General features: G+C 35.0%; 1 protein-coding gene across 1 annotated transcript; it reads left to right on the forward strand.

Annotated features, from left to right (window-relative positions):
- Nucleotides 1-4,639: 4,639 nt before the first annotated feature.
- On the forward strand, nucleotides 4,640-5,438 carry LOC100248431 (dirigent protein 22). The gene has a single exon (XM_002285646.4). The coding sequence runs from the start codon at nucleotides 4,673-4,675 to the stop codon at nucleotides 5,240-5,242; it is 570 nt and encodes a 189-aa protein (XP_002285682.1). The 5' UTR covers nucleotides 4,640-4,672; the 3' UTR covers nucleotides 5,243-5,438.
- The last annotated feature ends 9,012 nt before the right edge of the window (nucleotides 5,439-14,450 follow it).

Consider the following 14,450-nt stretch of genomic DNA (forward strand, 5'->3'; position numbering starts at 1 on the left):
CAAGGTGACAAATTGAATGTGATTGAGGTTGTGAGACCCATTAATGTAGAGAGGAATTCAAAATCCTAATAAAAATGTATTTCAATTAATAATGAGTTTTTAATTTATATTCTCATTTTTAATAATTAATTCACATAAAATAACAAATTAAAAGTGAAATGGGTTTTTCAATTCAAATTTTTTTTCAATGTTTCAATGACCGAAACAATTCTAATTTTTTTTTTTAAATTTAAAAACAAGGTGTTGAGTAAATTAACTTAATTACCTAATTTAAATTATTAAATAAATTAAATATATTTAATAAAATAATTTAATATTAAAATTATTTTTAATTTTTACCTCTTTTTTCTCTTAAAATAATTAACATATATGTCAGACCTACTTTGGCTCACAAGTTTGAATGGTAAAATGATAATAGGATGAAGGGTTTTGGCCCACCACAATAAACCTTAGGGCCCACTTTGATTGCGGCTTGCCAACGCGGAACCATATTGTGGACCCCGCATTTCGGCTCATACGTTCCCCACTCGATGGCGAGCTCGATTTTTATTTGAAAATTTGATTTTTTATTTGATTAAGAAAATTGACTTGGAGTCGCCACTTATTTTTGTTTTATTTTAAAAGGGTAAACAAAATAAGAAAGAAAAACCCTAAGTGTGACTCCTTATTTTGGAAAAGGCGGTCTGTGAAAAACCGGATCGGGTTCGGGGGTCAGGTTACTTATCGGGAAGGTACGGTAAACACCGTAACACCCCTTTAAGTCCCTAAAGTCGGGTCTCTACTAATAAAATGAAGCAATCATGACAATTGATGAGATAATCAATGAATACTCAGAGTGATCATGCACATGTGAGAATCTAAACATGCGTACAGAAAATGACCCAAGCGGGTGTGGATGCGTACCTGGGCAGTGATCCATAAAGCGCTATCAAGAAGTGAGATTAGTGCACAACTAAAGAATAGTCACATGCATATCATAGAGCAGAATAAATCATGTATGGCAACCGAATCAACCAAACAATCCATCAATCATAAAATCTCATATGTTGGGCCCCCACCAAAGCCCATTTCTATTTTTGCATGAATTCATCTCATAAATTCCATTGTTTGGAATTACGAAAAATTCGTTCATGCTTATTAAAAATAAGAGGAGCAGAAGATTATTTGAAAACCAGAATGAAATTAAGTTATTTGAGAGAAAATTGGATTTTTGAAATTCATTTGAAAAATTGGAGTCTCGAAAGTTATTTAAAGAAAATTGGGACTTTAGAAATTAAATTTTGAAAGAAATTAGAATTGGAAATTATTTAAGAATTAGAAATCATGAAAATTAAATTACATAAATTGGAATTTTGGAAATTATTTGAAGGTGGAATTTTTCTAAAGATAAATAACTAAAATGATGATGATAATAACATTAATAACAATAAATAAATAAATAAATAAGTGGAATAATAATAATAATAATAATGAAAACAATAATTAAATAGATGAACGTAAATAGTGAATTTTTTGAAATTGGAAATTAAATTTGGAAATTGGAAAATTGGAATTTCAGAGATTGGGAATTTAATTTGGAAATCGGAATTTTTAAAGGATTATTTAAAGATGAAAATTTGTAAGATAAAATTATTTGGGTGCTAGATTTCCATAAATCAACTTTTAAAATTTGAGGGCTTTGGAAATGGGCCAAGGGTGATAACCAAGCAAATGGGAGCATTTAGGAATGGCCAAGGTGGAGAGAAAATTTAAAATGATGCTCATGGGCCTGGGCTTCAAAATGCACTTTGAGATGACCCTAAAATGGAGAAAGGCCTTCAAAATGCACTCACGGGCCTTGGGCTTCTCCAATCCATTGTGCAAGAAAATAAGTTTAGTGGGCTTTGGAAGTGGGCCAAGAAAGGTGGCCATGCAAAGGTGGGTTGATGGGTATTTGGAAAATGGGTATGTGGTGTAGAGAGATAACCGGGTAGGGAGTAGAAAGTGAGTGAGTTAGTGAGAAAATGAGGGTTGGTAGTGGTGGTGGTGTAGAGAGAGAAAACAGTGCATGAAGGGTATGTGGTGTAGAGAGAGAAAGGTGGTAAGAAGAAGAAAAATGGGTAAGTGGAGGATAGTTATGCATGGGAGGGTGGTGATATACATGAGGGCATGGAGGATACGGGTATGGAGGTTAGCATGGGTATGTGTTGATGAATGGCAACCATGGGGGGTGGCCATGCATGCACGATTCCCATGCATGTAGGTGGGTGGCTTTGGGATTCCTATGGGGATGAGCATGGCATGGGTATGGTGGGCAGCCGGGTATGAAAAGGGATGGTTTGCATGGGTATGAGGGGTGATGGCTATGGGTATGGTGGGCAGCCGGGTATGAAAAGGGATGGTTTGCATGGGTATGAGGGGTGATGGCTATGGGTGCATGCATGGGATGAGTGATATGGAACGAGCTAGTGAGAGAAAGGGTGATGGGAAGGAAAATGGGTATGAAACAATGGGTTTGATGGCTATGGGTGCATGCATGGGATGAGTGACATGGAACGAGCTAGTGAGAGAAAGGTGGCGACATGCATGGGTAAGGTGGGCATAGAAGGGTGGTGGCATGCATGGTTCCATGCATGGCTTCATGCATGTGGATAGGAAGTGGGCATGAAGAACGTGGTGTAGAGAGAGAAAGGTGGCGACATGCATGGGGGGAATATGCACCGAATAGTGAGAGGGAATGGGTTTGGTGACGTTCAAGAAGAAATGGAGGTGTGTATGAGAGCTATGGATGGGTATGAGAGCAATGGGAATGCATGAGGGATAGGTTGATGGGCATGGTGGATGGCAATGGGGAAACGGGCAGTGGGTTTCATGCGCACAAGGAGTGAGAAAAGGTGGTGGCGGGTAGCAAAACAGTTCAAACGAGACAACAACAATTAACATCTCCACATAGAGCAAAATGAAGCAACAAAACTTCTCCAGGTTAAAACCAATACTAAGAGGGATCATGAATGAAACGATCAGCATGCATACGAAGAAACCAGAAATTGATGTTACTCATATATAAATCTTGTTATTCCTAAACAAGCATAAAAGCGGAACTCGAACAACTCTAGGAGAAAGAGAAAACAGTAGTGGTAAAAAAATAAAGCAAAGGATACATGATGAGCTTACCTGGATGCTCCCTCGAGCAAAAATATTTGGATCTCACAAAACCTCCACCTTTGTTTAGCCTCCTCTCCGAGAAAAAGAAACTCCTCTAGCCTGCGTCCCCCTCCCCAGCTCCCAGAACCCCCTTTTCATTCCTCTGTTGGTGTCTTCTTCAGCAAGCCAACCCTCCATTTCCAGTTCATCACGTCAGCAAGCATGGGCTTGCAACCACTCTCCTCGCTGCCCACGTCTCTTGCCGTGTCTATGAAGTTGTTCCCTCTTTAGAAAAGGGGTCCCCCCATCCTACCAAAAAAAAGAAAAACACCCTTCTCTCGGGTGGTGGCAGCCAAAATAAAAATAATCCCCTTGGTCTTGCAAGGAGGGGTCTACACATATTTTAAAATTAAATAATTTTAAATATTAATTATGTAAATGTATGAAATTAAACCATCATGGTACTAAGAATATTTCTAAAAAGTTTTAGATGTTATATATATATATATATATATATTTTAAATTATTAAAAATATTTAAAGGAAATTTTCAAAAGAAATTGAAATTAAAAAAAATTATTAGAAATTTTTAATAATTTTAATTATTTCGTAACAAAAACCTGTAAAAATTATTTTAAAGAATTCAATCATTTATATTATAAATTTTGGTATTTTTTATATGAAAAAGATGTATGTCTTTTAAGTCGTTGTTTTATAACTTGATTTAATTTATTTATTACCTAATATTATTCTTAGTTCTTATATCAAAAAGCTTAAATTTTTTCATGTTCTTTTGAAAGTGATGACTAAAATTTTCATAAATATCAAAATTAATACCGCTTAATTTTTTCCCTTTTTAAATAACTAAATATAAGATAATTTAAAGTAAAGGTTTTTACTTTATAAAAGCAGTTTAAAAGTATTATTTTTATGATTTAATTAAATCCAATAAAAAGAAAAAAAATTGAATAAACAAGAAAAAAGAAATACCAATATTAAATGAGATTTTTTTATTTTTGGTTATTTTATTTCAATTTTAATATTTTATTAGTAATTAATGATCAATATTATTTTTTTGGTAATCATATTTAGTTTTCATTATTTTAAAAATTAAATTTATATATTTTTTGGTTTTTATTTTCCTAAAAAAATTTAACATATAAGGGAATTTTTTTGTTTCTAGAAAATCGAGGCTGGGGGGACACATGGCCCCCTGAACCTTAGTCGGCTCCTCCGGTGACGACACGACTCATTTTCTAGAAAAAAGTTACGTCCACTCCGTGGCCTGTCCAAGTTTTCCTTTTTTCCATTAAAAAATTGTGTGCTATTAGAAGTCGATAAGACTTGCAAATTAACCCAAAACCACCAAGTGTCCAAGACACCAAAAGATGGAGGGGCATTTTGGTCATTCTCCTTAGAAATTTTCTTGAGCGGTTGGCAACTATGACTTGGTCTCTGCGTGGTTGCGTGGTTGTATGGAAAATGAACCATTATATATATATATATATATATAGCCTAGGTTTTGTGAGCAAAGGGTGTGCATTGTAGCCATGGCTAAAACTCTCCTCGTTTCACCTTTCTACTTCATCTTCTTCATCTTCCTCATTTTTTCTTCTACCACAACTCCAGCTTTTGGAGAAGAATACAGCTACGCCAAAAGTGTCAATCCTAAAAAAATGAAGATGTTGAGGGAAAAGGTAAGTCATTTTAAACTTTATTGGCAGGATGTTGTTAGCGGGTCTAATGCAACCTCAGTCACAGTAATTGAAGCAGTGAATAACTCATCAACATCTTTTGGTATGGTAAATATATTTGATAACTCGTTAACCATTGGGCCAAATTTGAGCTCAAAAACGGTTGGAAAGGCTCAAGGGCTTTACGCATCTACGGGACAAGAAGATACTTCATTATTGATGATTATGAGTTTTGCATTCACTGATGGCAAGTACAATGGTAGCACATTCATTGTGCTAGGACGGAACAATATAAATGCTGAGGTAAGGGAGATGCCAATAATCGGTGGCAGTGGACTTTTCCGATTTGCTAGAGGCTATGCTCTAGCATCAACTTACAACGATGGCGCCACCATTGAATACAATTGTTATGTCATACATTATTGATTTTTTTTTTTCTAATTTTTAGTGGAGCTTTAGTTCACGATAGTTATATACTTGAATAATTGTGTGTTCCCACCATAGCTAAGTGAGATTCTCTAGTTTTTCTTAATTTGAATAAATTAGGTGGCTCTTACTTCACCTAGATGAATGTAAGCATACTATAATAAAATAAAATAAAATGCTTATTTGTGTGGATTAATTACTTTCTTGAAATTTGTTAAACCGTACATTATTCTAAAAAAAAAAAATTGGAGAGAAGTAGATTTAAAAGCTTATATCAACAAAGTTGAAGCGGTATCACTTTTCTATTCAACTTAAGCCCGTCTTTGTGGGTTGATTTGATATGTTTGATTTATGACATATATGACTTTTGAATATAAGGCTAATTGGGTGAACTACCTTTGCTTTGTTTAATAAGAATGACATATTTCTTTGATTTCACATGACTTAAATTATCTTAACCAAACCAAAATATATTCAACTTTCACTAATTTTTAGTCATATATTATGATAATGAAGTGTGAACACGCTCAAAAATTTGAGCAGCATTCTCATTTACAAAAATGTTTTTAAGAAATGTTTTGATGAAAGTTATAAATTTTATTTACCTTGACGTGATACATAAGTTGACTTTTTCTTTTATTTCACTTAAGATATGATTTAATTGAACATATTTCAAAAGAAGATATGATTCTTAAACAACAATCTTTGCCCATTATTTACAAATTCTACAAGGTCCATAGCTAAGGTTTGAATCAAAATGGGCTAAAAATTAATGTCATCTCAATTTTGCTTCATTTTTTAGACAAGCAATCATGACGGTGTTCAATAAGTTCATGTGTCTATAACAAGCAAGCAACTATAATAGAATAAGACCATTTTTATTTTTATTTTTGCTATTTGTATGGTCCAATATGTTGCGCTCATTACAATTTGAGCCATAGCCTAATGGGCTTTTTACCCCATGATGTGGTTACCAATTAAAAATTGGACCTCATTAGGGTTCACCAAGTATAAAGCCCCTTTACCCTTGAAGATTAAATGGAGATTATTTGTCATAGGTGAAAAGAGAGAGAGAGACTTATATTTAAACTTTTAAATTGAAAGACCCTTGACCACTAATTGTTAATCTAAGTGAATGAAAGAAAAATCAAATAACTCTCATTTTGAGCATTCAAGAGTATCTTTTTTAGAAAATTGATAAAATAATATGATTAGATAATTTGGTTAGAAAAAATAATATATATATGAAAGGTTTGGTATATTGGTGCCAAACAATACATAAGAAAATACTACAATTAGAGAAAAAAGTTGGGAACAATGCATGTATGTATGTCACTAATTTTTTAGTTAGGAAAACTTGTGTTTTGGGTCGGCCATTTGCAAATAATATGGTTTCCAAAACCCAAGAATAGGAAATCTAGGAATCAGTTTGTTAATATGGAAAATAATATTGTTTTGTGCACTCTATGCTAACTTTTTTTTTTCTGTGCCCAAATTGCCCTCACCCACTCTCCATGTCAATAGTCACATTAACAAGTTGTTTCCAAAACAAAAAAAATAAAATACAAAAAATACAAAAACAAAAAATTATGTTGTTTAAAATTTTAGGGAAACTTCATTTCTCTCATTCACTTCCTTACCACACCCAAGACCCATATTCCCAAAACTTCTTCATCTCATTTTGCCCTAACCCCAAATCTGAAATATCCCAACATTTGAAATCCGAAAACGATTGATTTTACAACAACTGAGGTTTTCCCTTCACCATGAACCCCAAATAGAAAACCCTAATCTTGAAACCCATATTTTCTTTTTTCATTATCAAAGTTGAATTTTTTTAAGGTTTCTAGAAACCAAACTGAAGTTTTCCCTTGTTTCAGATGAATCGATCGCAAATGAGTTTTCTGAGAAAATAAAGGCTAGTAAGAAAAACACCTAAAAGGGGGGTGAATTGGGTTTGTCAAAAACTTTTTCAACACAACTAATTTAAGCACAATATAAGCAAATATAAAGAGATAGAGTTAGAGAATTCAAACTCAGATTTTATAGTGGTTCGACACTTTCTTACTTACGTCCACTTTCCTTAAGCTCCTAACCAAGTGAGAGTTCCACTAACTTGAAGCTTCAACCAAGTTTCTAATCTTCTTTACACTTGGATTCCGGCTCCAATGGGTACTTACACAATCTCTTCAAGATTCAACACACTTGAAGACTCTAACACTCAATTTACAAAAATGATTTTCTCTCAACCTAGATCAATAATGACTCAAATACAAATCAAAGTTAAGATGGCTCACAAGGGTGCACTAAAAGATATGCAAGTGAAGATTTAATGTACTAAGAAATAAATGAGAGCTTTTAAGGCAAGAACAAGTGGGTAGACAATTGAATGCAAGCGTTCTTTTCTACATAAATGAAGTGGAACTCTCAATTTATAGGTTTTTAAGCTCGGGAGCCAAGAAAAGCAAAAAGCAACCTTAACCGGTCGAGTTGGGGGTCAACCGGTTTACTAGCGATTGTAACATTTAATACTTTGGCAGGTTACCGTTGCCTCGATTGGACCTCGACTGGAGGTTGACCGGGAAAGAGGGTACCTCAACCGAGAAAGAAAGGCTATTGGATGAGAGATAGTGTTTTTGACACTCCTCGACTGGACCTCATCTGATAAGGGCAACCGGTCGACCGATTCCCTGGCCGATTGAGTCGGTTGGTTTGTGTCTCGATCAGTTCAGCCTTTTGGCCCCGAAAACCTATCTTTTTCAGTTCTTTTCCTTTCTAACACTTAGGCAAGGTCTTTAGGTAAATTAATATGTCAATTTTGAAATATTTTGCCTCAGATACATTTGATAAAACTCGGGTTTTAATGAAATTGTAACTTTAAAGAATAAACTGAGTTTTCCAAAAATGCATAAAAAGATATGTAAAACCATAGTGCACCCATACATTCATCTTACATTTGTTTCCTATGATTAAAAGTCTTCCAAATGTCTCGATCTTGTATCCATTTGGTCGTTTGATGAATTTCCAAATTTATACCTGAGATTCTTTACAATTCAAACCAATTAGTCACTTAACCATGGTTTGTTATCATCAAAATTTGATTAGGAGACCCCTTGGGCTAACAATCTCCTATTTTTTTATGATGACAAACCTTGGTTATCTAGGAGAAGAAAAAAATCTCTCCCTCAAACCAATCATGGATCAATCAATCAAAATTTACGATGTTAAAACAAAGATAATGAAAACATGCGAATTTTCAATAGGAAACGATGTAAGTCGTGAAACATATAACATATCATATATATAGTAAAGTCAAATGTACACGAAACATAAACATATAAGCTAATCCAAACAGATGATATGACAATGATATGCATGAGTCTCCTAGATACTAAATATCTCTCCCCCTTTTGGCAACATAAAAAAGAAACGAAGGGAGATCTCTATGAAATCAAGGTTGAGGAGGTGGAAGTGGAAACACGGAGTGTAGGTAAACCATCATCTACTCATGTTGACTTTCCTGGTGACTCTCAATAAGCTTTATCCTCTGCTGGAGATGTTTAAACACAGGTTGCTGCTGATCTATGCGATTCTTCATACGCTCAAATCTCTGCTACAAATACTCAAAATGAAATGTGAAGTCAGTCTTATACTTATCCATGTGATCCTCCATAGAGTAGAATCGAGTATCACTAACTACTGCAAACTCCTCCATGCGAGTGTCGAGAGAGCTAATCTAAGCAGATAAATCCATCCAAGGTGCATGATCAGGGGCGTGAGGTGCCTGATGAGGTGATGTCTCTGTGTAAGAAGGCTCAGTGAAAGATGGCTGAGAAGATGGTCCCGCTGTGTAAGCCAACTCAGAGAATGTGGCTTCAAACTAAACACCCTCGGACTAGAGTGGAAGAATGTCAAGCTCAGGCTCTCTCTACTCAAAGCCTCTCTAAGGGTCTAATCCACCCTCCATCTCTCGTATCTCAGCCTCTTCCTCTACTCCATGATGCACATGTCCCTGTCCCCAAGCCTGTGTTGGTGGTCTCTCTCCTATCTTGATCCAGGAACCATCGGGGGCCTTCTCAAATTTCATTTGCCCCAAGGACTGCTCATCATATGTGACGTAAATGCTGGGAACCTCAAAATTTGTCTCCCTGCTCAAATCAACCCCAACATCCTTGAACACTCTAGTGAGAAAGCGGTTATATGGGAGTACGCGGGTCATGCTCTCACAACATGATATCATGTGCATCATCATCAAACACCCCACGTGAATCCATCTCCCCGTCAAAATGGAGTCCATGAGGAATGTGTCAAGGTAGGAGACCTCATCTCGGTGTTTGCCTCATGGCAGTATGATGAAGCAGATCATGTGGTGAAATACTCAACTGATCATGGTCAGGCTATGGGTCGATGGTTTGCCCATCCCCTGGGCGTCTGCAAGTCTGCAAATCCTCTAAATGGCCTTTCTAGGCTCGAAACCTGACACAGTGGGCCAAGCCTTGGACTCAGACACCCTGAGTTCAACTGGAGCAATATTGAAAATGTGGCAGATGTTCTCTGGGTCCAACTGAATCTCAACTCCTCTAACGGTGGAAATAATCAGGTCACCAAGTCCATATGTAGCCCTCAAATAGAACGCACGCACCAAAGTCGGGAAAATAGGCTCTAAAATCGTCACTACTGGCAGCCAACCCATCCAACTGAAAAAGCTCTCAAACCCGAAATGCTGTAGTTGGGAGAGATTGATGCTTCTCCCTGGAACTACTTTTCTCTTAGCGAACTTTTGCTTGTAACTCTGATAATCATCCATGGTGCTAAAAAGAGTAGTGTCAAACCTCGCCTTTCGGTAAACCTTCGTCTAAGCAAGCTGAGGCGACTCAATTGGGTGTTTGCCCTGTGCCCTAAAGGCAGTCAATTCTCTTTTAGGAGCCATGAGAAGACGTGAGACACTGAAGAAAGAGCTAGTAAAGAGAGAAATGAACACAATCAAAATCCCTAGGCGCGTGGAAATGGAAAACAAGTCGATTGTGACATGCAGAAGCACTCCAAAGCCGAAACCCTAGCCTCCAATTGTCCCAAAAATCCATTTCAATGCCTGCAATTGGTCCAAAATCTTGCTCAAACTGGTCTCTGGAAGCAGAAATGTGAAAAACCCTGAAGAAATGAAGGAGAACAGTGGAGAAAACGAAGCGCGGAGGCTCTTTAAATTCCCAACCCCGACGAACCGGCTGACCGGTCTTGGTTCAGTCAACCACCTGGTCAATGGGTTTGACTTTTAACCTTTTGTGCATTTTCTTGTCTCGTGGTCCTCCTCCTGCTCTTTTCAGTTGAAATCCCCAATTTTTTATGCCCAATGCCAAGGGAATTTTGATTTTTGGTTAAAATTTTGACCATTTATCTAAGTATATGTTTATATGATGCAAATGACATGAAATTCATGCAATCATAAGGAATATTCATCAAGAATTGATTAAGCAATCATTAGATCATAAAGAAATCACCCCTAGTTGTCTTCTAATATTAACAAATTGTTCTTCACTTAGAGGTTTTGTAAATATATCTAAAAGTTGATATTTTGTGCTTACAAATTCAAGTGTTATGCCAATATTTTGTGCATGGTGTCTAAGAAAATGATATTTAAACTCTATATGCTTAGTCTTAGAGTGTTGTACGGGATTTTTTGAAATATTTATGGCACTAGTGATATCACATTTAATAGGAACATGCTCAAAAGATAAATCAAAATCACTAAGTATTTGATGAATTTCCAAATTTATACCTGAGATTCTTTACAATTCAAACTAATTAGTCACTTAATCATGGTTTATATCATCAAAATCTGATTAGGAGAACCCTTGGGCTAACATTTTCCATTTAAGGATTTGTTTGGTTGTTGATAAAGTCTTGGGGTCGAAGGTCTTTGTTTGAAGAAGACCCAATTTTAGGGATTGCATGAGTTGGAATTTCTTTTATTTTGCTTCATTTTCGCATGAATGAAATAAAGGATAAATTTGTTTTGGTTAAATATATGTTTGTATTTGTAAATAAAGTAGAAAATTTTATTTTCTTTCCATGATTTGTGTTATCATCATATTTGTAGGGAAATTAGTTGATCTATATTATTGCTAGTTGATGGATTTTTTCTTTTAATTTTAATGGGATATATGACAATTAATACTAGCAAATAAAGATATGGGAAAGATTCTATGCTTGGTTGTTTTTAATTGTAATTGATTTACTAAACTAGTTCATGTTTGATTTAATAACAAATTAAATTAGTTCATACTATGTGATGTATTGTTGATAACTTGTATCTGCATATTTTGATTCTTTGATGGTTCGATTTATTGTTTGTATGAAATGTTCAATGTTGCTTTAGTTTGTAGGAGGTGGAATAAAAATGTTTGAAAAAACTGACTATAAGAAATAGTGTAAAGGATTTGCATGAATTGGTTGAGAGAATGGATATGCAAATGTGGATTGCATATATGTATTATGTTGGTGTGTAAGAGTCTTTGGTTATTGTCTTGAACAAAGTATGTTGTATATCACCTTATTTAGTTACATTTGCATTCACTTACTGGTATTTTAATACACATGTGTAAAAGAACAAATATAAATTTAATTATGAATGAACATAAATGTTAGCCCAAAGGTTCTCCTAATCAAGTTTTGATGATAACAAATCATGATTAAGTTACTAATTGGTTTGAATTATAAAGAATTTCAGGTATTAATTTGAAATTTCATCAAATAACCTAATGGATGCAAGATCAAGACTTTTGGAAGACCGTTAATCATAGGAAACATATGTAAGATGAATGCATGGGTGCACTTAAGATTTACATATCATTTCATGCATCTTTGAAAAACTTAGTTTATTCTTTAAAGTTACAGTTTCATCAAAACCCTAGTTTTATCAAAAGAATCTTAGGCAAATCACTTCAAAATTGGAATATTAATTTATCTAAAGACCTTGCCTAAGTGTTAGAAGAGAAAATACAAAAAAAATATAGGTTTTCGAGTCAAAAATGGTGAACCGGTCAAGCCTCTGTCCAAACCGGCTCAATCGGCCACGGTACCGGTCAGCCGGTTTCCTCTTCCTGATCGAGGTCCGGTCGAGAGGAGCAAAAAACACTCTCTCTCTCTCTTCTAGTAGTCTTTCCTTCCCGGTCGAGGTCTAGTTGAGGGTAATGGTCACCTGCCAAGTATTAAATGATCCAACAACTAGTGAATCGGTCGACTCCCAGCTCGACCGGTTGAGGTTGCTTTTTGGTTTTCTTGGTTCCCGATATTAGAAACCTATAAATAAAGAGCTTCACTTCATTTATGAGCAAGAGAACACCTACATTTATTTGCCCACCCACTTGTTCTTGCCTTAAAAGTTCTCATTCTTTTCTTGGTGCATTAAATCTCCATTTGCATACTCTTTAGTGCACCTTTGTGATTCATCCTAACCTTGAGTTGTATTTGAGCCTTTGTTAAGCTAGGTTGAAAGATTCATACTTGTTAATTAAGTGTTAAAGCCTTCAAGTGAATTGAAACTTAAAGAGATTGTGTAAGAGCCTATTGGAGCCAGAATTCAAGTGTAAAGGTGATTAGAAGCTTGGTTGAAGCTTCAAGTTAGTGGAACTCTTACTTGGTTAAGAGCTTGAGGAGAGTGAACGTAGGCAAGGAAGTGTTGAACCACTATAAAATCTGAGTTTGATTTCTCTAACCTTATCTCTTTATTTTTGTTTCTCTTGTGCTTAAATTTGTTGTGTTTAAAAAGAATTTTTAAAAACTCAATTCACCCCCTCTCTTGGATGTTTTTCTCTTTTAAGATTAGCCTTTATCTTCTCAATAAGTTATATAGAAATGGTGACAGATATTTCATATTTGGATGTGATATCATATTGGAATTTGTTGTTAAGAAAAATAAGAGCATGTTTGAAATGAATGTGATTTAGTGCTTTTTTTGTTTTGGGGAAAGTATGTTTTGGATTGGAGATGTGAATATGAATAGGATTTCTGAAGCTAAGATGGTCGAAATTGAAGAAAAATATGCTTCGGTCGAAAGTTATTACATATTGGGCAGTTATTTGTTTTTGTAGGTTAGTCTTTTGTTAATCTTAGGTTCTACCTTCATTAAACTTTGGTACTACTTTTATTAAATGATCGCTCAGATTTTTTGTCGTTTGTTGGATCAAAACAAAATTTATAACCTAATTCACTCTTCTATAGCAATTTGTACCTGATCAAAAATTGGCTTTAGTACAAACTACTGTAGCATAGTGGTTTTTAGGTATCGTCCACAAGGATGGATTATTCTTGGTGATTAAGGCTTGAATGAGATGATAAGAAGTGATTGTGAAAAAGTGAAATCAACTTGAAATTGCATGATAAAATTCCAAATTAACAATGTATTCAAATTGAATTGAAAATGAAGTTTAAAAGAGAAGAAAATTTATAAGAGGTGAGATTCTCGGAGTTAGGATTTTCTAGAGAGCAATTTCCATGGTGAATGGGTGTTAAGATCTAATTTTCATCAAGTTAGATTGAAAACCTAAATTTTCATCTAAACCGATTTTTGATTTAACTTTAGATCTAGATCTAATTTCTCTTCAAATTAGGTAATCTAATCTAAGAGATCAATTTGAATCATATATTCAATTCATCTTAAATTATCTTCCAATGATTCACACAATGCAACTATTCAATCTCATCAAATCTAGCATTAAGAATTTGATGAATCTACCTAGTTTGCATTGTAGTAATCATCCAAGACAATTTGAAGAGAAAAATCCCCAAATTTCAATTAATCAATCAATTGGATCAAATTACCTTAGCAATTCAAGCTCAATTCTCTAATTCACCATAGATCTTGCCTCTAGATCCTCCCTCCTCCAAGAAAAACGAGATTTAGCCACTCATGCTTGGAGATTTAATCTCACAAGACATGTTTGGCTACCGAGAAAATAAAAGAAACTGAAAGAAAGTGGAGAATTGTATATAGAGAGAAGAAGTATGAAAAGTTATTACAATTAGAAAATGAATCAAAAGTCCTTAAATGAGAAAATCTCGTTTCTATTTATAGGCCAAGGTAAAAAGGACACTTGGCAACATTTTAGAGGTCTTCCGGATGCTTCTTCATCAAGGAATCTGGAGAGAATGCCCTTTCGCACGAGCCCCAAGTGATCCCGCATGATGGTGCGAAGTGAAGAATCAATCA

This window comes from Vitis vinifera, chromosome 6, assembly GCF_030704535.1.
Source record: "Vitis vinifera cultivar Pinot Noir 40024 chromosome 6, ASM3070453v1".
Classification (NCBI taxonomy): Eukaryota; Viridiplantae; Streptophyta; class Magnoliopsida; order Vitales; family Vitaceae; genus Vitis; species Vitis vinifera.

What these genes read in the sequence shown, in the direction of transcription:
- LOC100248431 (XM_002285646.4), top strand. Translation starts at nt 4,673, where the DNA reads ATGGCTAAAACTCTCCTCGTTTCACCTTTCTACTTCATCTTCTTCATC.